At 36.2% G+C, this 23,372-nt stretch overlaps 2 protein-coding genes and 1 pseudogene across 5 annotated transcripts; 2 read left to right on the top strand and 1 right to left on the bottom strand.

Annotated features, from left to right (window-relative positions):
• The first annotated feature begins 1,505 nt into the window (after positions 1-1,505).
• On the top strand, positions 1,506-6,987 carry LOC149241159 (uncharacterized). Its single transcript, XM_089370455.1, has 2 exons — positions 1,506-5,700; positions 5,942-6,987. Exons 1-2 carry the CDS (start codon positions 1,506-1,508, stop codon positions 6,985-6,987), a joined length of 5,241 nt encoding a protein of 1,746 aa, XP_089226581.1.
• A 10,137-nt stretch (positions 6,988-17,124) lies between these two features.
• Positions 17,125-18,097, bottom strand: LOC149241158 (uncharacterized). Of its 3 annotated transcripts, none has more exons than XM_089373895.1 (4): positions 17,822-18,097; positions 17,642-17,723; positions 17,512-17,546; positions 17,180-17,424 (listed from the first exon to the last, which is right to left on the bottom strand). In XM_089373895.1, exons 1-2 carry the CDS (start codon positions 18,080-18,082, stop codon positions 17,646-17,648), a joined length of 339 nt encoding a protein of 112 aa, XP_089230021.1. In that variant the 5' UTR covers positions 18,083-18,097; the 3' UTR covers positions 17,180-17,424; positions 17,512-17,546; positions 17,642-17,645. The 3 variants fall into 3 exon arrangements, with proteins under 3 accessions (XP_089230023.1, XP_089230021.1, XP_089230022.1); XM_089373896.1 differs by having other exon boundaries at positions 17,180-17,335; XM_089373897.1 differs by having other exon boundaries at positions 17,125-17,424; positions 17,642-18,055.
• Positions 18,098-18,745: 648 nt separating this feature from the next.
• LOC149241157 (bidirectional sugar transporter SWEET1a-like) lies at positions 18,746-20,678 on the top strand (annotated as a pseudogene). The gene is made up of 5 exons (XR_016245990.1): positions 18,746-18,789; positions 18,884-19,103; positions 19,168-19,326; positions 19,485-19,608; positions 20,122-20,678. The product of XR_016245990.1 is annotated as a bidirectional sugar transporter SWEET1a-like (transcript).
• The last annotated feature ends 2,694 nt before the right edge of the window (positions 20,679-23,372 follow it).

The raw sequence follows: 23,372 nt of genomic DNA, 5'->3' as shown, positions 1-23,372 counted from the left end.
GAAGTTAAAAATGGTTAGTTTATTTATGGATATTAAAAAATTATAAAAAAAAGTGTAGTACAAAATGATTGGTTTAATTGAAGTCATCCTAACAAGCGGATCCAAGATCGCGCGGAGCTGGAGAACGCGGGAGCGCTGAAGACCTACTGCGAGCAGCTGCAGCACCGCCGCCTAGGCCTGGGCCGCGAGGTCTGCCTTCCGGGGCCTGGCCTCAGCCATGGCCCATTCAGATCCTTCCCCTGGGGATGCAGAGAAAGCTTTTTCTGACCTGGTAAAGTCTCTGCCCCCTGCCCGACCGAAACCAGCAACTTCAAAATTTGTCAAGAAACTGGATATCCTCCAAGAAGTTCAGCTACCTCCATCTCTTCCTCGAATGGCAGCTCTATCTTTAGCAGAAAAAGGACTCATAGGGCAGTTTACAGGCTTATGGCCTTCACCAAAGATAGTCCAGCGATGGGTGGAAAGGAATTGGTCTGATAAAACTCAAGGAAAGATTTCGATCCACTTCTGTGGCAAAGGCTACTATACCTTTCATTTTGAAACCAAAGCAGACAAGGACTTGATATTCAGGAACGGGCCCTATTTTATGGACTCTCGAGGGCTATATCTGAACAAGTGGACCCCTGACTTCGACCCCGAGCTAGATATTCCTAATGCGGTTCCGGTATGGGTCCGTCTGCCCCATCTGCCTTTGCATTGTTGGGGAGACGAATCGGTCAAAGCAATAGGGAATGCAGTAGGTAAATATATCGACAGAAGCGAGCCCAAAGATAACATGCAAGCCTGTGCAAGGATTTGCGTAGAAGTGGACCTCGGAAAAGGCCTGCCAGAAGCCATCAAGCTGAAGGTGGATGACTGGAGCTACATACAGCAGCTGGATTACGAGCAAATACCCTTCAAATGCAAGGTATGTCACGAATACGGCCACTTTGCCAATAGATGCACTAAAATAACTAATCTGGAATCTGAGGATCAAGGAGGACAATGGGAAACTGTGAAAAAAAAGAAAGCAGCACCTCAATCAAAACAAGAACTATTTTCTGATCATCCGGGCCCTTCCTCCCCCCGCCCCACCTCTCCTCCTTCCAATCCTCCTGGACCTTCCCAAGAACCCTCCTTCCCCTCATCCTCCAACCCTTTCCTTATTTTATCTGATGACCCTCAGACTGATCAGCCCTCTTTGGAACTGATCGATCCTCCCTTGAATTCTTCGATCCCCTCTCAGCCCTTCACCGACCCCCCCCTCCCAGAACCACCAGAAGTACTTCAAAAGACATTGGCGCCTCCAGTGACATTCACAAGAAGCCGGGACCAGGAAGAAAGTCAGCCAAGCAGCATCGGGAAGAAAGCACGCAAAAGGATATAGCCCTAGGGATCCAAACCCCTATGGATTCTTTCATTACAGGATCCCAAGAAAAAGAAACAGCAGGAAAAGACCATGAGAGGCGAGCACCTCCTCGCTCGAATGCCTCATGATGAAGCTTCTATCTTGGAACAGTAGGGGTATGGGGCACCCCTCTAAATCAGCTGCCCTACGAGATCTTCTTCAAACAGAAAGACCTGAAATTGTTCTGATTCAGGAAACCAAACAAACTCAGAGCGAAATGCAAAGAACTGTAGATGCCCAAAAAAACTTCTCAGGGGCCAGTAGCAACTCCAGAGGAGCATCTGGAGGAATTACAACCATGTGGAACAATCAGTACTGGGACTGTAAGTCTTCCGTCCTCAACCAAAACTGGGTAAGAACTGATCTTAGTAACAAAGAAGAGAGCTGTGACCTCATCATTTATAATGTTTATATCCCCAATCATTATCGAGAAAAGGAACAGTGCTGGAAGGAATTGAAGGAAGATCTAGACAATGAGCAGAACACAAATGTCATTCTAGCTGGAGACTTCAATTTAGTCCTCCATGCGAATGAGAAAAGAGGGGGTAATTTCACCTCCGACCCCTTCAGAAGACAGATGGAAGTGATAATGTCCGAACATGAACTGATGGATATCATCCCAAAAAATAGAAAATACACCTGGAATAATAGAAGGTTGGGGCCAGGCAATATTATGGAAAGATTGGACAGAATTTTGGTTAATGTCTCCCTCCTTTCCTTCTTTGCTGCAGCCCACACAAAAATTCTCAGTGCCACAACTTCAGACCACTTTCCCATTCTCTTAACGCTGGACTCCCATTCTCAATTGGGACCAATTCCGTTCAGGTACAATCCTTTGTGGAGAGACAACGCTGAGGCCGAAGCCATCATAGAAGCAACCTGGAAGCATCATGTAGAAGGCTCTCCAAGCCATATATGGGAAACAAAAATCAGAAATACAAGGAAAGCTCTCAAGGATTGGGCAAAAGTCAGCTATCAAGAGCCAGAAAAAATTAGGAAAAAAATACAGCAGGACTTGGAAGAAATCCAAAAACAAATAGAAGATCATGGATTCACCCATCAGCTGAAAAGTAAAGAATGGGAAGTTCAAGGGCAGCTAATGCAAATTAAGAGAGCGGAAGAAATTAAGTGGAGAATTAAATCGAGACAACTATGGCTGAAAGAAGGTGACAAAAACACGGCTTACTTCCACAAGCAAGCCACTGCCAGAAAAACAAGAAACAATGTAAATACTATAATGGATAGCCAAGGCAGCCAACATAACGACCAAGAATCCATCAAAATAGCTGCCTCCCTTCATTACAAAAGCCTCCTCACGGAAAATCAAGTAGAAGCTGACTATTCGGCGCTTTTACAGCATCTTCCGGAAAGAATCTCTCCAGAGGAGAATGACAGTCTAAATCGGGAAATAACAGAGGAGGAAATCAGAAAAGCCATCTGGACTCTGCAACCAGACAAGTCTCCAGGTCCAGACGGGTTCCCAATCAATTTTTACAGGGATCATTGGTATTTGATTAAAAAAGACCTTGCAAAGATGATTAGGGGAATTCAAAGAAAAGGGAAAATGGGGGGTTTCACAAACTCGACTTTCCTTGCCCTCATTCCCAAGGAAAATCGCCCCACTTCCTTCTCCAAGTTTCGACCAATCTCATTGTGTAACTCCTCTTACAAGATCTTCAAAAAAATTATAGCTACTAGACTCCAACCCCTTCTTCCTTCCCTTATATCCGAGAACCAAGGAGGCTTCATGTCAAACAGGCAAATCCATGACACCATCACCTTGGTCCAAGAAGCTATTCATTCCAGCACATCAAGGCAAGAGAAAGGTTTTGTTCTTAAGCTTGATTTAGCCAATGCCTTTGATCAAGTAAGACACTCCTTCTTGTTTGCTGTCTTGAGGAAAATGGGATTCAATTCTGCCTTCATTAGCACCATTGCTGCTTGTATCTCAGGTCCCTGGATTTCGCCTCTCATAAATGGGCGCCCTTGTGAAGCATTTCAATCCTCAAGAGGGTTAAGGCAAGGCTGCCCTCTTTCCCCTTATCTCTTTATTATTATGGCTGAATCATTCAGCAGTGCTCTAGATCACAACAGAAGAGTTGGCCTCATCTCCGGTATCAAATTTGGAAACGGAGTGAAGAACATCAACCACTCTCAGTTTGCTGATGACACTCTGCTCATTGGAGGAGCTTCCACTACCATAGCAAGGCGCTTCAAAACCCTTCTCGATCAATTTATGGAGTACTCAGGGGGAGAGGTCAACTTCCAAAAAAGCTGCATCTATGGATGGAATATCTCCAACCAAACTGCTCACAGCATAGCTAATATCTTTGGAGTTGCCTATAAAGCAAACTGGGATCACTTCACCTACCTGGGGATGCCGGTCACCCTGGGTTCTTTAAAAGCTGCCACCTGGAACGAAATAATAGACAAAGTCAAAAGGAAGATCCAGCAATGGGGAACTCAATGGCTTAATCCAGCGGGCAGATTAATTCTGCTCAAATCAGGTATATCCTCCTTACCTCTATATCGATTTACTCTTTACCAAGCTCCTGTCACATTCTATCACAAGCTGGAAACTGCCCTCCGCAATTTCTTATGGCAAGGAGGGAAAAAAGAAAAAAATAGATTCAATCTGGTCAGTTGGAAAAGCGTAATCCAATCTCAAGATAGAGGTGGTCTGGGAATTAGAGCCCCTAAAATCCTAAATTTAGCATTTGGGATCAAAATGGCTTGGAGGCTAATTAATGAGCCAAAAGCTTGGTGGAAACAGGTCATAGAAAGCAAATACCTTACAGACAAAAGGCAAAAACTTCTTGAAATTGACATCCCCAGCAGAGACTCCACTAAAATTTGGCATCTCTGCAAGAAAGCAATCCCCATCCTCAATCAAAACATCTCAAAAATCCCTGGGGGAGGGGACAGTATTAATTATGCCACTGATAAGATAATGGGTCTACAACCTCTAAACACTATTGAAGAAGCCATTCCTTTCATTCTCCATCTCAATAGTAAAGGCATTCAGAGACTTGATCAAATATCAAAATGGGACGCAGATACAGGAGCTTGGATTAGCTGGGAATTTCCAATCATCCCCTCAAATCTAGAACCAAGCTTCCAAGTTCTCCAAAAAAATCTCCAGAACAGAGCACCCATCAAAAAAGGAGCAGCAGACGGATTTCGATGGGATCCCACGGGCTCAAGCTACACCATCAAATCTGGCTACCAATATATCTGCAACAGCACCTATCAGTCCCCTATTTGGAACCAATGGAGAACAATCTGGAAATCCGAGGCCATCCCAAAAGTTAAATTTTTCATATGGCTGTTGTTAAAGGGCAAAGTCCTCACTTCCGAAAATTTAAGAAAGAGAGGGATTAATGGACCCTCAATTTGCCCCAACTGCTGCTCAGCAGAGGAAACCATCAATCATCTGTTCCTTGATTGTCCCTTCGCGAAGAGATGCTGGACTAATTTGTCCAACTTGGGCAATATAAAATGGCAACCCCAGCAGAACATTGCAGAGGCAATTCAAGAATGGAAAAGGAACTGTCCATGGAAAGATAAGAGGAGCAAGATTGTCAAAAGAATATGGGCTATCATACCTCACAATCTTTTATGGAAAATTTGGCTCACCAGAAACAAAAAAATCTTCCGAAACAAAGAGAGCAATGTCCGGATGACATGCAACAAAGCTCACATCTTGGCGCAAGAGACAATTGCAGCAAAATACACAGGAAAAATTAAAGCAGCTGATTACTTAGTTGAAGAGAGATCAGTTATCAGGCATATTCTAGGTCAACCAGGTCATCAGCAGGATACCCAGAGAACTGATAGACAGCAACAGGATCAGATCAGAGAGTGGGAAATTAGACTTCCAACCCAGGATTATAAGAGTTGGATCCAGAGCACCAATTGTCCAATCTTATACTTCGATGGTGCTTCAAAGTCCAACCCAGGACCAGCAGGAGCGGGAGGAGTAATATTAAACGAATCAGGGGAAGAAATCTACAGTTATGAATGGAGCCTGGGGAAAAAAACAAACAACATTGCAGAGGCCTTAGCTCTCTACCAAGGTTTGTTGCAATTAAAAAATCTGGGTATTAGAAAAGCATTAGTATTTGGAGACTCTTCTATAATTATTCGTCTCATGAATCATAATCAGAGATCTCCGAACAGTAGCCTCCAGCAACATATTCGACGCATTAAACTCCTCCTCAAATCTTTTGAAAACATCAAATTTTACCACATCCTTCGCACGCTCAACATGGCAGCAGATAAGCATGCGAATAATGCAGTTGGAAAACATGAAGGTGCGTTGAGGCACAACAAAAGAGATATCTTCCATCCCCTGCCATGACTCAGGGAAAGCCTGACTTTGCCCAGATTCGCAGGTCCTTCAAGTGCGCGAAGGGCATGGTTTCTACAGCACCAGGACAATTTGCAGAAAGCCCGAAATGCACAAGCAGTCTAATCCAAGTAGCGACCCAAAGAATAATCTACCATCCAAGGAAAACTAATCATTACAGCGCTGGCCTGAAGATCGCATAACAGATTTTGAAAAATATCTCATCACTTCCGAGGGTCCGGCTCCAGCTAGGCATTCTGTTTATCGTTGGCTTCACTCTTTAAATATGGGCAGAAGCAGGCCAAGAGTTGTCATTCAAGGTTATCCAAAAGAGCAGCTACATCAGCTTGACGCAGGCGCTCTTGCTCAGAATTCCAGAAGAAATCAGTCTCTGGTTTTGTCTCACTTGGCTTCGTTTAACTCCACTCTAACTTCTGTTGTGGTGTCTTTCAGGAACTGTCTCTGCGGGGTGGCTCGTCTAACTGTTCCACCATCCCTGCTCTCTTCGCTCTCCCCCCATCGTCTCTGCCTGCCGCCTTCAATATCTTCCTCTCACCCCTTCTGCATACCTTCCCTGCTCCATCTTCCCTCTTCTCCTTCGTTCTCTTCTCTTATTCACCCCTCTGCCCCTTCTGCCCCTTTTCCCGCTGTCTCCTGGTCCTCCCTGGCTTGCGCGCCTTTTCCCCGCCCAATCTACCCCCTACCCTTGTCACTCAGGAAGCGGGAAATTCTTTCTCCCTTTACAGCGACTCCAATCTCCGTCTTCAAGACAGCAAATCCATCTTCTCTCTATTCTCCCCCGCCTTCTGTACTCTTTTCCCTTATTATCTTCTTTCCTATGGCGCGCAGTGAGGATTGCTTACATTGTGCCGACCTTCAAGCTGAGCTTGAAGAAATAAGGACTCAGCAGTCACTGATAGAGGAAAAACAGGGTCTGCTTGCTGCAAGATTAGAAGAGCACGACAGGCGCCTTGATGAGCACAGTAGGAGACTTTATGAACAGGACCGCATCAACACCGAGAAATATAAAGCAGAAATCCAGCTTTTCAATCATAGGGTGTCCTCCCTCCAAGAGCAATTTGAGCAGCTCTCAAACCGCTGTGGCCATGTCGAGGAATCGCTCTCCACTCTGAAATCCTGGCTGGAAAAGAACACCATCGCCACCAGCTCCTCCAGTGCACCTCATGGAGCCAAAGATGAGAAGCCAGAAGAATCAACAACTAGACACATTCAACACATAATGATTGACTGAATGAAATTCAAATGTATTTTTTTGTTATCTTCCTTTATCAGAATCTATACTAGCGCTATCTCTAGTAGTAGTAGGAAAAAAAGTAATCTAAGGATCAAGGGGGCAGCCTCATTTTGTAAACCCCTTGCCTCCTCTCAGTCTGCGAAATCTATGTACAAGAGGATTCTACATCCTCGTTTTTTTTTCAGAATATAATATATAGCAACCGACCATTTCAAAAAAAAAAAAAATTGATTGGTTTAATTGATTTAGTTGAATATTATGAATTATAAATAAAAAGTAATAGGTTTAGGTATCTATGTTAGTTGTTTTTATCTATATTATTGAAATATATTTATTAGATTAAATTGCCAAAAGTAAAACTTGCAAAATTTATAAGCAAAAGGTGAGGAATCTCAATTAAATATAAATATAAATGAGAAAAAAAATGCAAAAACAAATAAAATTTTAAAAGATTGCTTTAAAAATATATATAATTTGAAATATTTATTAAAAAAGCATTCTCTTAGAAATATATAAAATTTGATTAGATTAAAACAAAAATGTCATAATTCTTTAATAAATAAGTAAAATTATTAGTAAAGTTAAGATGCTTGTACTAGAAAGGATTAGAATTGCAAAAACAAGTTTACATTAATCATATAATATTACAATGTAAATACATGAATTCTTTCACAAGATAGAGAAACCCTCTTTACCTTATCATACAATCAACTTGGTCCACAAAATCTCTCACCTACACACCAATATAGGAGTTTGTTAGTGGGTGAATATCTCTCAACCTAACTAGAGAGAGCAACCTCCTAAAGACTAGGAACAAACTCCTTTACTTAGAAAAGTATCACACCTAACAAAAATAGGGGTTATCTCCTCTAACACTCTGTGATACCTCCCTCATACCTCTCTAAAATTTGTCCTTTTATGGCTTGTATATTGGACATGTGACTGAAAAGTCAAATGGTACTTGAGCAATATGTTATGACAATGTAAATATATATGTTTTGATTAAGAATAAGAAAATGGTTTTGTGTATCATTGTTTTTGGAAATATATTGAAGGTTATAATGTATAAATTAGATGCCTAACTGCAAGAGAAAACAATTGGAATTAGTTACACCCAAGAAGGACACAGGGACAAAAGAAAAATCCTCCATTTTTCCACAGAGATAATTGTTGGCTTAGCGGACCACCAAAAGATTACATCATTGTATATAATTGTCATGGGTGGTAGTTGTTTTAAAGAGGACCACCGGAGATAAAGGTTGCTAGAATAAAAGAAAGGGACCACTGGAAGAGAAAGAATAAAAATAACCCATAATTAACATGACGCTACTTGATGTTAAGGAATACTTAGTTGTTTTCCTTGGCATAAAGGAATTAGGGAAAATACTTAGTTGTTTTCCCTGGCATAATGGAATTAGGGCTCATGGGGAAATGCTGGAAAACGTAGTTCATGGTTGGGAAAAGCATGATAGCCTTTAATCTATTTTGAAGAATTTTCAGATAAGTGTATGAAATTTTGGCAAAATTTGTGTTAAATACATTTCTTTTGTAGCTCAGAGTAAGGATGAATGAAGTAGGACTTTTGTATGTTTATATGTGTTCTCATGGGTGTATTTAAGAAAGTATATGGTTAAATCTAACTAATGTTTCGGTCAATAAACCATGTTGATTCAATGCCAACTTGTACTCTAGGGCCTAACACCAACCTAAATGTAGAAATAGTGCATTAGAGAAATTTTAACAAATGTTTCATCTTTTCAATAGTTTGGGTACACGATGCATCCATCAACCTTACAATTTTTGCACCTCCTAAATTTTTCATATTTTCAATAGTTTGGGTATAGGATGCATCAATTAATCTTACATTTTTTGCAGCTCCCTTCAAAGACATATAGCACAACATTCCTCAAACAATATTCCATGAAGGAACAATGGGAGGAGATAAACCACGTGGCCATCTTTCTCTTTCATTTATAACACACCTTACCGAGCACTGATTTTTACATCAACAATACCTCCATGTGAGGCTACAAAATATGAACAAGAGATTCTAATGCATGTGACACGAATGTTGTCTTACTTCCCTAGAATCATGCACACACTAGCACGCTTTGTCTAGACTTTCCACATAGAGTTTGGTATGGCTAGCATAGAAGGGTGTCTTAAAAAGGAATTCACCAATGACCTCCTTTCAATATAGTGAAAACAAAACCTATTTTTGTTTCCACTTCATCATGATGATTATAGAAAGCGTTTGCTTCTATTTTATCATGCAATCCTTGTCAACTTATTTAAGAAGATAGCTTATTTTGAGACTTCATGACTTAAAAAGAGTTATGGGATGCCAAGTACATTCCTATAGTGGTAGATTTCTTTGTTATCTTTATTATGTGTAGCTCAAGAAAATTATACTACACTAGTTTTTGAAAGTGATAAATTGTGATCGTGATATAAGTAATTTTAGAATTATAATGTAATCATTAAATAATACGAAAAAATATTTTTTTCCCGAAAAAAAAGCTTTAAAAATATAACATACACAACTAACAATATGTTGCTTCCTTAGCACATACAACAAGAAATTAACCCAAACAAAAAAACAATCACGAGATCATTGATTGTAGATAAAATATTAAAAATAAAACCAAACATATATAAATTAATTAAAACGATATATATTTCATTGATTATAAGGTTTACAAAAAACTAAATTCAAAATTTATTAAAAAAAATATTTTATATATATCTTATTTAAATATATAATAAAAAATTGTAATTTCAAAATTTGCAATTTACTTTAAAGTTTCAATATTACATTAACAAAAAAATTACACACCTCGCAAGACGTGACATGGTGATGCAAGATACAACATCAGAAACATTTAAATTCTTTTTATTACATACTTCTTATTATATATGGTATATTTTAAATAGCAACAACATAAAACATTATCATATCTGCAATCTATTTTACATTTTAAAATTCAATAGCAAAGCACATGTTAAAGCGATTTAGATTTCTTTATTAAGGAAATATCTTTTTGTAACATTCCCTCATGGGGGGTGTAAAAGTGGGCAATTTCTTATCTTAGCGCTAGAGCACCACTTGGTTAATCGTTGTGATGTGGTGACTAGAGACATTTAATGTAGTTCCACTTGAAATGTGTGCAATCAAGTGTATTGAAGTTTGCTTCAAATGTGTGCAATCAAGTGTTCTCTAGTTCTGGTTGTTCCTACAATTATGCAATGGCCCTCGATAGTCCAGGAATTGCATTGGCAAACAACCTTTGTTTGGTGAGATAGTCTATAGCTTGGTTTCTCGTGAACTTCTTTGACGTCGTTGTTTTATTTGCTCCTTTTTTGCAATCATTCATGGTTGTCTCGTCATATTGGCTCAATTTTAGTCACAATCTTCTTCAATATGTTTTCAATTCAATTCAAAGACTTTCATTTCTCGGGTTAATAGCTTGGTGTCATTGTTATGGTGCGTTCATAGGGTGGTACGTGGCATTTACTTTGTCAAGTTTTGCAGGTGGAAGGTTGATTCTTTTTTTTAATATGTGTAGTGAGTTGCTAAGCCTCTTAGGTCTAGGCCTTGATTCTTTTCCCGTAATGTCATCAGTGTCTCCCATCCTATCCCTCGCTTTCTTTCATTGGGATTTGTTCATCCTTTGGATGTTCTCTTTGTCTCACCTCATGTTTTTTTTGCTCCTTACCAACAAATATCTAGTCGTTCAGGTGGTGGCTCCTTCCCTTGGTCCAGGAGATCATACCCCTCAGGCTACTTCTATTATGATTTTGTTGCCTCTTTAGTTCATCTTAACATTTTATATTTGGAAGATTTGGAGAGCGGTGACTGACCTTATGCTTCAGATTTTGAACTGGTTTATGGGGTTTCTAAACTTGAGTGAATTTCTCAAGCAAGGGTTGCATTTTATTGCGTCTTTTGTTCAGGGAAAATGAGATTGGTGGCTTGTCACTCTATCTATAAGTCCATGGTGACTTTGTCGCTGCATATACATCATGTCATTGTCTCTATTTCACTCTGGATCTCCTCCAGTATTGCTGGCCATGGTTACTTTGGTTTCTGTTTCAGGTTATTCTTGTCACTCTGTACTTCTTGATATGCTTCATGCATTAACTAGAAACTTCTTTGGTTTTGATGTTAGTTTATGCCAATGTAACCATCCTTTGGTGCTCAGGGTGTTGGGTAGTTCTTTTAAAGTCTAGCTTTGCGGCCTATACATTGGTTGTCTTCATTGGTGTATCTATTTTTATGTTGATGGGATATAATGTTGTTTATTTACAGAGAAAAAAAAACCAAAAAGAAGAAGAAAAGAAATATATTTTGTAACATAGAACTCAGAAAATAAAATAAAAAAAGTTTCTCGTTATGAAAATTAAAAATTTCATCATTTATAATATATTTAAAAAGAATCCCGGATGCGGGTGTCTTACACGCGTAGCAGCCCAGAGGCTCGTCACATGGGCATGTGTCAGCCCGAACGAGCCACGCAGTACCCTGCAGACTGTTTCATAAGGGCGCCTGCAGTTGATCCTCCGCGAGTGTTATTACCAGTCCTTTCCGCCTTTATTGTCCTCCTGCAAATCTGTGAGATGGCGCTTCAAATGCCGGGAACCTCTGTCACATTCCCGCATTCTTTCGAAGCGTATGGGCACACGGTGGCAGCGTTGGAACATCCTCTGGTTCTGTGGGGGATTGCGCAGGGACATTCCTGCTCTTTGGTAAACTTGGCAATGCAGCGCGAGCGTCTGAGAATGAGCAGCCGTCGAGGAAGCTCAAGGGGTCGAGCTTCAGCTCAGAGGACCGCAATTTCTCCCTCTTCCTCAGTTGAGGTAACTTCTGACCATCACCGCTTCCATGGTAGAGCAGCAGGCCGTGGCAGTGCACCTGGGTGTGGAGAAATCCTAGAATGCAGACACACAACGCATCCCATAGTCAGGTATAGAATACCCTGCACTCTGGCAAATTCCACATTCATCGTATCGGTTTCTGTTGAGCATTGCGGTAATTCTAGAGGTCAAGTGGAAGCAACGCAGGGAAACCCTCCTCTGGCTCAAGGGATTGCACCCACAATTGATATGCAGGTGCCTACTATTGATCTGCAACGCCCTATCAGGGAAAGTTTTTCCCCAGCCACTCAGGCTGCCCTTGCGGGCCCCAGCGAACCGGCTCAAAGGATCCAGCTCTCCGACTCGGATGACCCCCAGCAATTCAGGGGCAAGGTGGAGGAAGAGCCGTATACCACCGACGATGAATAATTCAACCAACAGTTCGCTCTCAGCAGCCGGGAAGGGAAAGCTTTTCTCTGTTTTCGCTCCTCGTTATCTGTATGTGTTCGGTTTCAGTCTAGATTTCAAAATCTATGTGTTGGCTATCCATATGTTCTATGTGTCGGCTATAAGCAATGTCATGTGTCGTAATGTTAGTCTGTCATAGCATCCAATTTTTGTACCTGTTCAATTTTGGATATGTCTAAACTTGGGCAAACTGTCAATCTCTCGGCAGGAGTTACAGGGCCACGGCCCTGTTGTAATACTGATGTAATTTTTGACTTTTTGTAATATAATAGAATAGCCTGATTCAGAATATATATATATATATATATATATATATATATATATATATATATATATATATATATATATATATATATATATATATATATATATATATATATATATTTAAAAAGAAATGTAATTAGAAATTAGAAATTTTATATTTTTTTAAATATTATGAAATACAATACCAGGTTTTTGAACTTTTACCTTTCTAAAACATCAAACTTGATCGTGTTTAAATAATTTTAAAATACACAATTTCAATAATGCTCATAATTATTAGTTATATCTCATGAAATTGTAAATTGTAAATTCGTTAAATATTGAAATTTTCAAATGTAGCTTTATAATTGATATTGAAATATACCCCCTGTAAAATACAAAGATATATCCATTAAGCATCTACTTTTAAATTTAAAATATTAAATTAAACTTTAAAATGTGAAGTTGGAAATGTAATAAAATTATAGAATTAAATATCATACAAGACATTACAAAAGAGTTTTGAAAAAAAAAGAGAGTATAATATCATAATTAACTAATTTCATTTTTTTTTTAGCAAAAATTGCAATTTTATTAAATATCAATTTAAAATAAGTACATAGATTTTAAGTAAATCATATTAAACTAGATATTGTACAACTTTAAATTTAATTGGAGTATATTTACTTTATCCACCCTTAGTTAAAAAAAAGAAAAAAAGAAAAAAAAAAGAGCAAATAAAAATTATTAAAGGTTGAATAAAATTAAGCTGCATCTTATTATATATCATTTATTTAAATAATAATTAGCTGAAATATTATTATTAAATGTATCATCTATTTTAGAACTTATATTTATCAATTTACATTAATGAAATATTTTTTTTGTTATAAAACCAAACAAATAAAATAAAATATTTCTTAAATCATATAGTGAAACTAAAAACATTGTTAATTAATAATATATTGAAAACAAATATATATATATATATATATATATATATATATATATAAGTTGTAATTGTAGAAACATGTCACATATAGAGATCTTTTAATGTAATTTCACAATTGTTATCCAAATGTACTAAGCATTAAATTTCAAATGTGATTTATTAAATATCATACATTATAATAAAATTTCTTTTTTTGAAGTTGTAATTGTGGAAGTTTGTCACATATAGAGATTTTTAATTGTTGATGATGTCCAGCAAATGGTTTTGCTTGGCCTTTGCTTATATCTTCGGATTTTTCAGGATATGTTTTGTCATATTGGGTTTTCTCATGGACTTATTTCGACTCTTCTGCCAGGCCTACTAATATCTCCTGAATGCACAGAACTGTCGGACATCTGCCTGCCGACATGTTTTTGGCTCTTATGTATCTGCTTTATATTTCCTTAATATAAAATATGATGATTTTCACTCTAAAAAAAAGAGATTTTTAATTGTTATTCAAATGTACTAACCATTTAATTTCAAATGTGATTTATTAAATATCATACATTACAATAAAATTTCTTTTCTGAAGTTGCAATTGTAGAAATTTGTCACATATAGAGATTTTTGAATATAACTTCACAATTGTTATTTAAATATATTTATGGATATACTAAAAATTAAACTTTAAAAGGTGAAATTTATATTATAAACATCAAGTTTTAAATCAATGTAAAATACACAATATTGCATACAAAACTTGTCATAATAATATATAAAAATAAATAAATTAAAAAATAAAATAAAATTTTAAATGCACAATATTACGTACAAAACATGTCGTAAAAAAATAAATTAAAAACTTAAAATTTTATGCTGAATTATGTTTTAAACACTACCCTCAAAAATCATAAATTTCCAATAAAGAAAATGATGTATTTCAAAATTTAAAATGCTAAATTTAAAGATCAACATTACTATTGACAAGCAAAAAGCTCTTAATTTGAAATATACAATTTTACATAATAAAATAATTCATTATAATTATAATCAATTAATTTCAATTCAGAACTAGAATTTTATATATTATATTTAAATACTTGTTGAGAAAAACTGAAAATTTTAATAAAATTGTAGCTCAATAAACATTATACAATTATAAAATTAAATATCATACAATTCTCTATTGGAATTAATTTGAAATATAAGGTATTTCATAAAACAATCATTCATTCATTATAATTATAATTGTAATGAATTCATTTTAATTCAAAATTAAAAATTTTAAATGGTTTGGTGAAAAAACCAGATTTTTTTAATAAAATTATAGCTCAATCTACAATTATAAAAGTAAATATCTTACAATTCTACACAAATAAACAAGAAATTAAGTTTACTTATTTAAATAAATTTGAAATACACAATTAAGTTTAATTCAAAATTACAAATTTTATATAGTTCGATGAAAACACCAATTTTTTTTAATAAAATTATAGCTCAATAAACAATATACAAATATAAAAGTGAATATCATACAATTCTAGACAAATAAAAAGAAATTGAGTTTGCTTATTTAAATTAATTTGAAATACACATATTGTTTATGATACTCATCATTATAATATTAAAAACATAATGATAACATTTAAAAATAAAAAATTTATATTATTATATTCCAACAATGGTTGGTTGAGGGCAGGTCACAATATTTTTTTTGCCCCCAAATTGATTAACCTACACTTCAAATTTTTGAGAGGTTGTGAGCCTGGATTAAAAAAAATGTAAAATATTGAAGATATTTAAAAATGCACAATTTCAAACACTCGTTTAAATTATTCCAAAGCACTTTATATTAATACTTAAACAAGCATTCATTATGACAATATATAAAACAATAAATTTCATTAAAAAATTTATATTTGATAAATTTACACATTTACCAAGAAATGCATTTTTTTTATAATGAAAACTAAATTTGTTATAAAATTAAATACCACTGAAATTGAATACCCCACACACACACACACACATATATATATATATATATATATATATATATATATATATAACTTCAAACATCAAAATACTTCTATTAACTTAAAATATTGTGAAATGAACAAAATAGCATATACAATGTTGTATGTAACCATATCATATACACACAAACATAACAAAACACAACACAACATTTAACACAAGCATAACACAAAACACTTCTATACAAAAATAACATAACACATACGTAAAGTATATAAATCTTTAAATCTTTAATGTTCGTGATTGTTATTTATGTTATAAATTTAAATTTTTGTGACAAGTCTTCAAAAAAATTTCATAATGTATATCAGATTTTTACATGCAATTGTCCAAAGTCATTGTGTAACACCCTATATGAACATTTGCTTTGGTTACCATGTTTTACTTTTACTTATTGCTTTAGCTTTTTACTTTGTTTGACATGGAATATTTAAAAACCAAGGCCAGAATATATTTCACTATTTGATTAATGAATAATTAAAAGTTAAAAGTATTTTGACAAGCACTGAAAGAAACAACAGTTGTTAACCTCTTTAGAAAGTTAAACGCAGTTACTCATTTGTTTCCTCAAAAGGGGAATGGAAGGAAGGCCTACGGGGCTGAAGAAAAATGAAAAAGGAAAAAGTAGACCATAATTTGTTTCCTCAAAAGGGGAATGGAAGGAAGGCCTAGGGGGTTGGAGAAATATAAAAAAGGAAAAAGTAGATCATATGGTTAAAGGGACTCAAAAGGGGAATGGAAGGAAGGCCTAGGGGGTTGGAAAAGGATAGAAAAGGAAAGAGTAGATTAGATGGGTAAAGGGAGAAAAAACAATGCTGCCCAGATTTCTTTGAGCTGGGTGGAATAAACCAGTGGGAACAGGTTGAGTACAATCTGATAGGTGGAATAAACCAGTGGGAACAGTTTGAGTATAGTCTGAGAGATATGTGACTTGAGGCTACTTAGTTTACTGTGAGGAGAAGGAAGAGCTCGGCTTAGTTTCCATATATGCTTGAGTGGTTAGATCTTCTTGAAAAAGGGAAAGAACTTAAGTATCTACCAAAATAAGTAAACAAACTCTTTATCTAGTAATCATTAAAAAATGATTCCATAATGATTGACTGATAAAACTAGGGATTGCCTGCCTGATGTCTGTTTGATTCCATAATGATTGACTGATAAAAGTAGGGGTTGCCTGATGTCTGTTTTATATATTTTAAGCTAGTAGGAGTAGTCTCATATCTAAGCAAGGTATCGTTGGTGTGAATGTGGAATAAATTTATATATGAAAATAAAGAATAAAGCTATGTAAAATTAGGAAATAAAAAGTAGTTTTAGCTGAATATCTAAACCAAGAATTGTTAACGATGCGTTTAAAATATTCGATACGTTTAAATAGGAATAACTTGAGTGCTCAGAAATAGCAATGGTATTACACCTTATAAAACATGTAATCAGCCTAAACATCATTCTAGCATAATTCTTTCCTGTCAATCACAAAATGGAGAACCAAAACTTTATATATGGAAACTGTCAAAATATCTAAATCATTGACTGTAAAAAAAAACACTTATTATCAAATGAAAGGGCTCGAAATAATTCTAGTTGGACTCCAGAAAGAATCATGAGTTCACAGAGTCCATAATATATTCATATTTTAATCAACGGAACTAGTAAAATCACAATCAGGCTCCAAGCCTCGGATTAAATTTACATTTCCACCCAAAACACCAGAATGTCATTCAGTAGAACGATTACAAACATAGACACCTTGTTCCCGAAAGCATTCGAGCAAGATAGACCGCCATAAAGTTTGGTCATGAGACCAGCCTGGAAATCAGAAAGTGGCAACCCTTAGTAAGGGGACTCATCCAAACCCAGCACAACCATAAGGAAAGGACTTCTGCAAAGTCTGATACCTGTAGATGCATGAAAAATGAGCTAAAAGAAAATAAAAACTCTTTAACGATGAACCTATGCAGTACTCACAGGATTTTCAAGATTACCTGAGATAAGGAAGCTCTCGAATGTCGAAGACCGCCTGTACCAGAAACCCATGCATCAAGTTATTAGTGGCGGCTCGAATCGGGTGAGATGGAATAACCCAAAAGCCGATCCTGTCATGACGAATATTACCTCCTCAAACTCGAAGGCCACCAGCATCATCCTCTTTTGGGCAAGTAGGCCAGCAGTAACCCGTACTCCCAGCACAGTGAACCTGATGAGCACAGAAGCGGTTTCAGACATTTTCGAAGTGGAGTCGAAGACTGTAAGTATATACCCATATCAAGAAAGAGAGGAAAGGTTGCAGGGTACCCGCTGAACGAAGTTTGACTCCATTCTCCATCGAAACAAGGATGGAAAACTGAAACCCTCTCTGCTGCAACAAACCCTTAGCCCGCTTGCAGAGCCGAGCTTCAAAAAAATTGCACAACTCAAAATTAATCCTAGGGTTCGGTTGTGAAATCCGGTCCTGATACGAGGGGTTACAGTCCCGACTCGAATGCGGCCAGACACCCAGAAATCTCTGAAATCGGTTCCAGCTTTAAACCGGGCAGATCCTATTTCCACCTCCATAGCAAAAAGTTAATGCTATAGAGGTACCCCTGACAACCACAGACAGCGTGGTTGACGTCATTCATCCTCGACCATGCATCATGGTCCGCATCCCTCTCCGGCATGGCATGCATCCCTCTCCGGCTGCCCGATCCGCCCTCGCGCTTCCCCACTAAACTGAATTGAAATGACTACTACGGTGTCTGACAGATCGGTGACTGTACCGTACTTCACATCCACGCCTGCATATTAGTCGCGCTTCCTGTCATTTGAATTTTAAATTTGCTGTTCCGCCCTGTTCTGAAATCAGTTGTTCCGCCTTTTTATCATATAATTGTTTTGATGCATGCTCTTTCATCAAAACGTCCCCTGATACCGCGGATGCGCTGAACAATATCATGGGCAGCATCTTTGGATGCAGGTTCGAATCAATATGCTCGTTGTGCCCGCCTGGTGCCGTTTGTGAGAGCAATATCATCGAAGAGCACCGTCATGTAGAGCAGGCTAGGGAAACCAATGATCAATCTGATTTTGTTGATGTTCTACCGTCGTTACATGGAGAAGATAAGGTGGATGAGGATGATATGATCGTTGTTCTCTGGTGCGTATACACGCTCTACCCACTTTAATTTCTTGGATGCAAGAAGCTTGTTTCCGGTTTCTTAATGTTTCATTTGTTCTTTCATGACAGGCAACATCACTGCCCTGATACTCTTCTTAGTTCCTTTGTGAGTTTTCCCAACTTATGTAGTCATTTAATGAGGAAACATATTGATGCATATATAATTCGTAATTGTTTATGATCCTATTGGTACTTTGCAGAATTACTTTCTGGAAGATTATTAAAAACAAATCGACAGAACAGTTCTCTGGATTTCCGTATGTTTCCACGCTTTTGAATTGCTTGCTTTCTGCATGGTATGGCATGCCGTTTGTATCATCCAATAACCTTCTAGTGAGCACGGTTAACGGAACTGGGGCCGTCATAGAATTCTTCTACGCAGTTGTGTTCATCTGCTATATTCGCGACAAGAAATACAGGGTAAGTATAGTATTGATTAATAAATTTGTTTCTGAGCCCATTTGAATGACGGTGGATGAAACAGGGGAAGATATTTGGCCTTCTGGTAGCTGTTCTCAGTTTTTTTGCAATGGTTGTCCTGGTATCGCTCTTGGCAATGTACGGAAAAGTTAGGAGGTTATTTTGCGGCTTCGTTTGCGCCATCTTCTCCATCTGCATGTACGGGTCTCCTCTGTCAGTAATGGTAAATCTCTCTACTTCCTCTTTAGCAAAACCAATTTTCAGTGAGCATTGTTTAAGTCAGCATAACGGTCAAGAGAATGCGGTTTTTTTCAACAATTTACATTTATGCCTTATTATGATATGTGAAGTGACCTGAAGCGCGATTTCGATGATGTGCAGAGGTTGGTGATTAAGACGAAGAGCGTAAAGTAAATGCCGTTCTTCCTTTCTCTCTTTGTATTCCTATGCGGCACCTCCTGGTTCATATTCGGCCTCTTGGGAAACGATCCATTCGTTTATGTACGTTTAACAATACTTACCATAGATGATAAATATATTTGCACGACAATTATAAACATTCACCTTTTGGGTAACTTAGATAAAAAAAAAATCTGTTTCATGATTGAATAACCTTCATCATAAAGATCTTTTACAGAAGTAAAAATTGTATAACAAAATAAAATAGGTAAGTATTCAAATTACTTGTCCGAGAACATCATTAAACATGACTGCATAGCATGATCGAAATCAAAGCTGTAGATATAATACTTTTAATTCAGTGTATTATCCTTTAAAATCTACAAGTAACAAAGAATAAAGTAAATATTTTTAAGCATTACACGTTCAGTTCTCTATTATATGCCTTTACCTGCAATCTTTACCGTTGCAACCTAAAATCCTTATAAAACCCGAATTTGGGTAACTCTATTCTAGTGTAACTCTATGTTAGCGCTGTATTTATGAGATGGAGGTGTTAAAATTTTCAATGGTTTTATGGATCCACAGGTACCAAATGGGTCTGGAAGTTTCCTCGGAGCATTGCAGTTGAATGGGTCTGGAAGTTTCCTCGGAGCATTGCAGTTGATTCTGTATGTTATTTACAAAGACTGAAAGAATACGAACAACGACAGTGCTACATCGTCTCCTCCTCCAGAAAAAGAGGCAAAGCTACAGGACGTTTATCAAATGAGCCAAGTGGAAAAGGAACAAGGCCGCGTTGATCAAATGAGACAAGTTGAAAAGGGATATGTTTTTAAATGAGCGAAGTGGAAAAGGGATTTTATGGGCAGGGAAAAGCTTATACTATGGAATGGACATTAAACGTGAATGGAATGGAAATTAAAGTGTAGTATTAAGCAACGAGGAGAATGGAATGGAAATTAAAGTGCAGTAATAAGAAATGATGTTCAACAACATAATTTGTTGTGAAATAATTTTTACATCTATGTTATAGATGTGTGTAACATAGGTGTGTATTACGAGTTGGTTGTTAATGGTTGAGAGTTTTTATTGGATTTACTCTGTCATCTACTTTTATTTATGTAACTATGCTTTTATCAATAAACCAATAAAGTATAGTGTGATTGGTCTCTGGTGTGTAACTATGTTTGTTTTTGGTAGTTTTTTATGTTTGTCTTTGGTAGTTTTTCCAAATTGGTATCAGAGTTAGTTCCACCATGAGAGGCTATAATTATGCAAATTCTACAAGTTTAAATCATTATATATGAGATAATTCTACAAGTTTAAATCATTATATATGAGATAGTGCAGGAAGGTGATTGTGTATTTTTCATGTGTTTATATTTTTGTGTGCATGTGTGTTGTTCTACTATTTAATTGAAGAAGCAATCATTGCCTTATTGTGATTTGATGTGGATATAGTCAAGTTTCCACTAGTGACGAATCCATTAGTGGAATTGTTGAACCCATACCAGATCAGATGTGATATCCAGAGCTAAATAGGGAACATCATCGTTATTATTTTGAAGGGTTGAGATCTTACATTTTGAGTGGGATCTCGTGTATGTATATGAAGTTGTATGAAATCCTTGTAAAACTTTGTGGTGTGGGTCCCAGTTTTCTTATGTTGCAATATGTCATTATTATTATTGAAGTGTGTAATGATGAACTGAAAGTTATTATTGAATAAAGTAACATAGTTTGTATTGAATAAAGTAACATAGTTTGAGTTAGTGGTTATGTTATTTTGTTCCAATAAAACATATTACTAATTTGGTTATGTTTATATTCCATTATATGTGGGTGGTCAAATTGTTTTTTAAATGCTTCAAGATTAACAATTATCATTTATCTTTGTGTGTATGTTAAAAATAGTCAAGTTGTATGATTGACTTCTCAATATACAAAATACCAAAACCATTTAACTATATAACTATCAAAATTGTAATTATCTTTTTGTGTATGTTAAAAATTGTCAAGTTGTATGATTGACTTCTCAATATACACACTACCCAAACTATTTAATTATATAACTATGAAAATTGCAATTCAATGCATTTTGATAGATAGAAGTAAGTCCATAGAGTGATTCAATAACAAATTATTTTTCTTTGTAGTCAAGAGCCTTTGGTCGTACAAGTATGTCAATGATGGTCACAAGCTGTTAAATTAGTCAAGTGATATGCTTGAAGTTTTGGCGAAGAGAGAGGGTAGTATGTGAGGCTCCACTGTGGGTGTAGGTGTTAATGAAGATCAACAAAACAAAGATCAATATTGCTATTGTAATTTGTGATTTTAATATTTGACATGTAAACATTAAGGGAAGGGCTTGGAAGTAATAGTTCCATGTGTATTACATGTGTGTTACACATTGTTAATTGTTGTGAGCTTTTAGGTTAGCTATTTTTAGTAATTATGATCAGTGATCTATTTTGATATATGTAACTATTGATTAATTAATAAAATATAGTGTGACTTTTGTTTGGTGTATAACTATGTCTTCTTTGTTATTTTTTAAATGTTCCTTCAATTATTATTCCATTGGAGGTTAGTGAGTGCAAAATTTCCTAATAGAAGATATGTGTGAATCTTTGTTTGGGTTCTAACACCTTTGCTCTTCAAGGTGGATAAAATATCATTCTTGTAATGCAATGCAATTCATCATTATTAAATAAGTTTTACAGAGTTGTATGAGTCCAATTAATGTGAAGAGGGCTTATTAGAAAGTTTTTCCCCATTGATAAAAGTGGTATATATAGAGATATAAAAATTGTAAAAGATATCTTTTGGAATAAATTTTAAACTAAATTTTGTACAATCATAGAGGCAGTTGTGCACAATGATTCCATATTAATGGAAGCATATTGTTCTCGCTCATATGGCCATTGTATTCCCTACACTAATTACTTTAGAAGAACACCAAGATAACATTTGTTTTCTCACTCCCAATATTTCTATTGGGTATCATACAAGTGATACAAGTGATACAAGTGGTACCAAATTAAATTTTTATACCAGTAGTACAAATGGTATGAGAGCAAGTGGTACAAGTGGTGCGTAGTACAAATGGTATGAGAGCAAGTGGTACAAGTGGTGCGTGTAGATCTAAAGGGGTTAGTCCCTCTTGTGAGTAGGTCCTTATAAACATTGATGTAATCAAAGCTGGGGCTTCTGATTTACATCATAATAAAAATAAGCTTTGTGTTTTTCTCTAGGATTCGTTTCCAGGTAAAATCACTATGTACATTTGTCATGTGAATAAGGTCTTGCTATTTGCCAATTTTATTAGATTGAATGATTTGTTAAAGGAGTGTACAATTTGTAAAATATTGATTCATGCCCCCACCTCCCTTGGTATATCCTAATTCCCAATAATTTTCTAGTATTCTCGTTCTTAGATCCATTCACAATGATCAAGCTTTGGACTTGCTAGAAATAGAACCAAATCCAATTTGTGGTTCAAAATGAACAAATTGTATTCCTCATTCATTGTTGCTTCCAAGTTGGGATTTCTTTTATCCTCTTCATAAAATTGAGGATCAAAAGATAATATGACATAATAATACAAGGGCATGCATGGTTCCGTTGCTATAAGTGCATGTTGAATTTCTTCTTCTTAATATATTTTGGAAAGATAATCTAACAAATTACTGTGATGCACCCGTTCTATGTCAATGGTGGTGGTGAATCTGAATCTTCTACTACTTGCTCAATAGGTTTGGAATTTTCATTTCAAGTGTAAGAAGAATCATAATCTTGAATACTGGCATATGGAAGTGGTGGAGGTTATGGAGCAGGTTCCTATGGAGTTGCATGTAGAGGATCTTC

This window comes from Pinus tabuliformis, chromosome 8 (genome assembly GCF_031772625.1).
Source record: "Pinus tabuliformis cultivar Carrire ecotype Pingquan chromosome 8, CPIR1, whole genome shotgun sequence".
NCBI lineage: Eukaryota > Viridiplantae > Streptophyta > Pinopsida > Pinales > Pinaceae > Pinus > Pinus tabuliformis.
This window is presented reverse-complemented; position numbering and strand designations above follow the sequence as displayed.

What these genes read in the sequence shown, in the direction of transcription:
- LOC149241159 (XM_089370455.1), top strand. Translation starts at nt 1,506, where the DNA reads ATGGGGCACCCCTCTAAATCAGCTGCCCTACGAGATCTTCTTCAAACA. An exon ending in TGCAGTTGGAAAACATGAAG is followed by an intron (nt 5,701 to 5,941) that starts GTGCGTTGAGGC and finishes ATCGCATAACAG; the next exon opens with ATTTTGAAAAATATCTCATC.
- LOC149241158 (XM_089373895.1), bottom strand. Translation starts at nt 18,082, where the DNA reads ATGGAGGTGGAAATAGGATCTGCCCGGTTTAAAGCTGGAACCGATTTC. An exon ending in AGTCAAACTTCGTTCAGCGG is followed by an intron (nt 17,724 to 17,821) that starts GTACCCTGCAAC and finishes TGTGCTCATCAG; the next exon opens with GTTCACTGTGCTGGGAGTAC.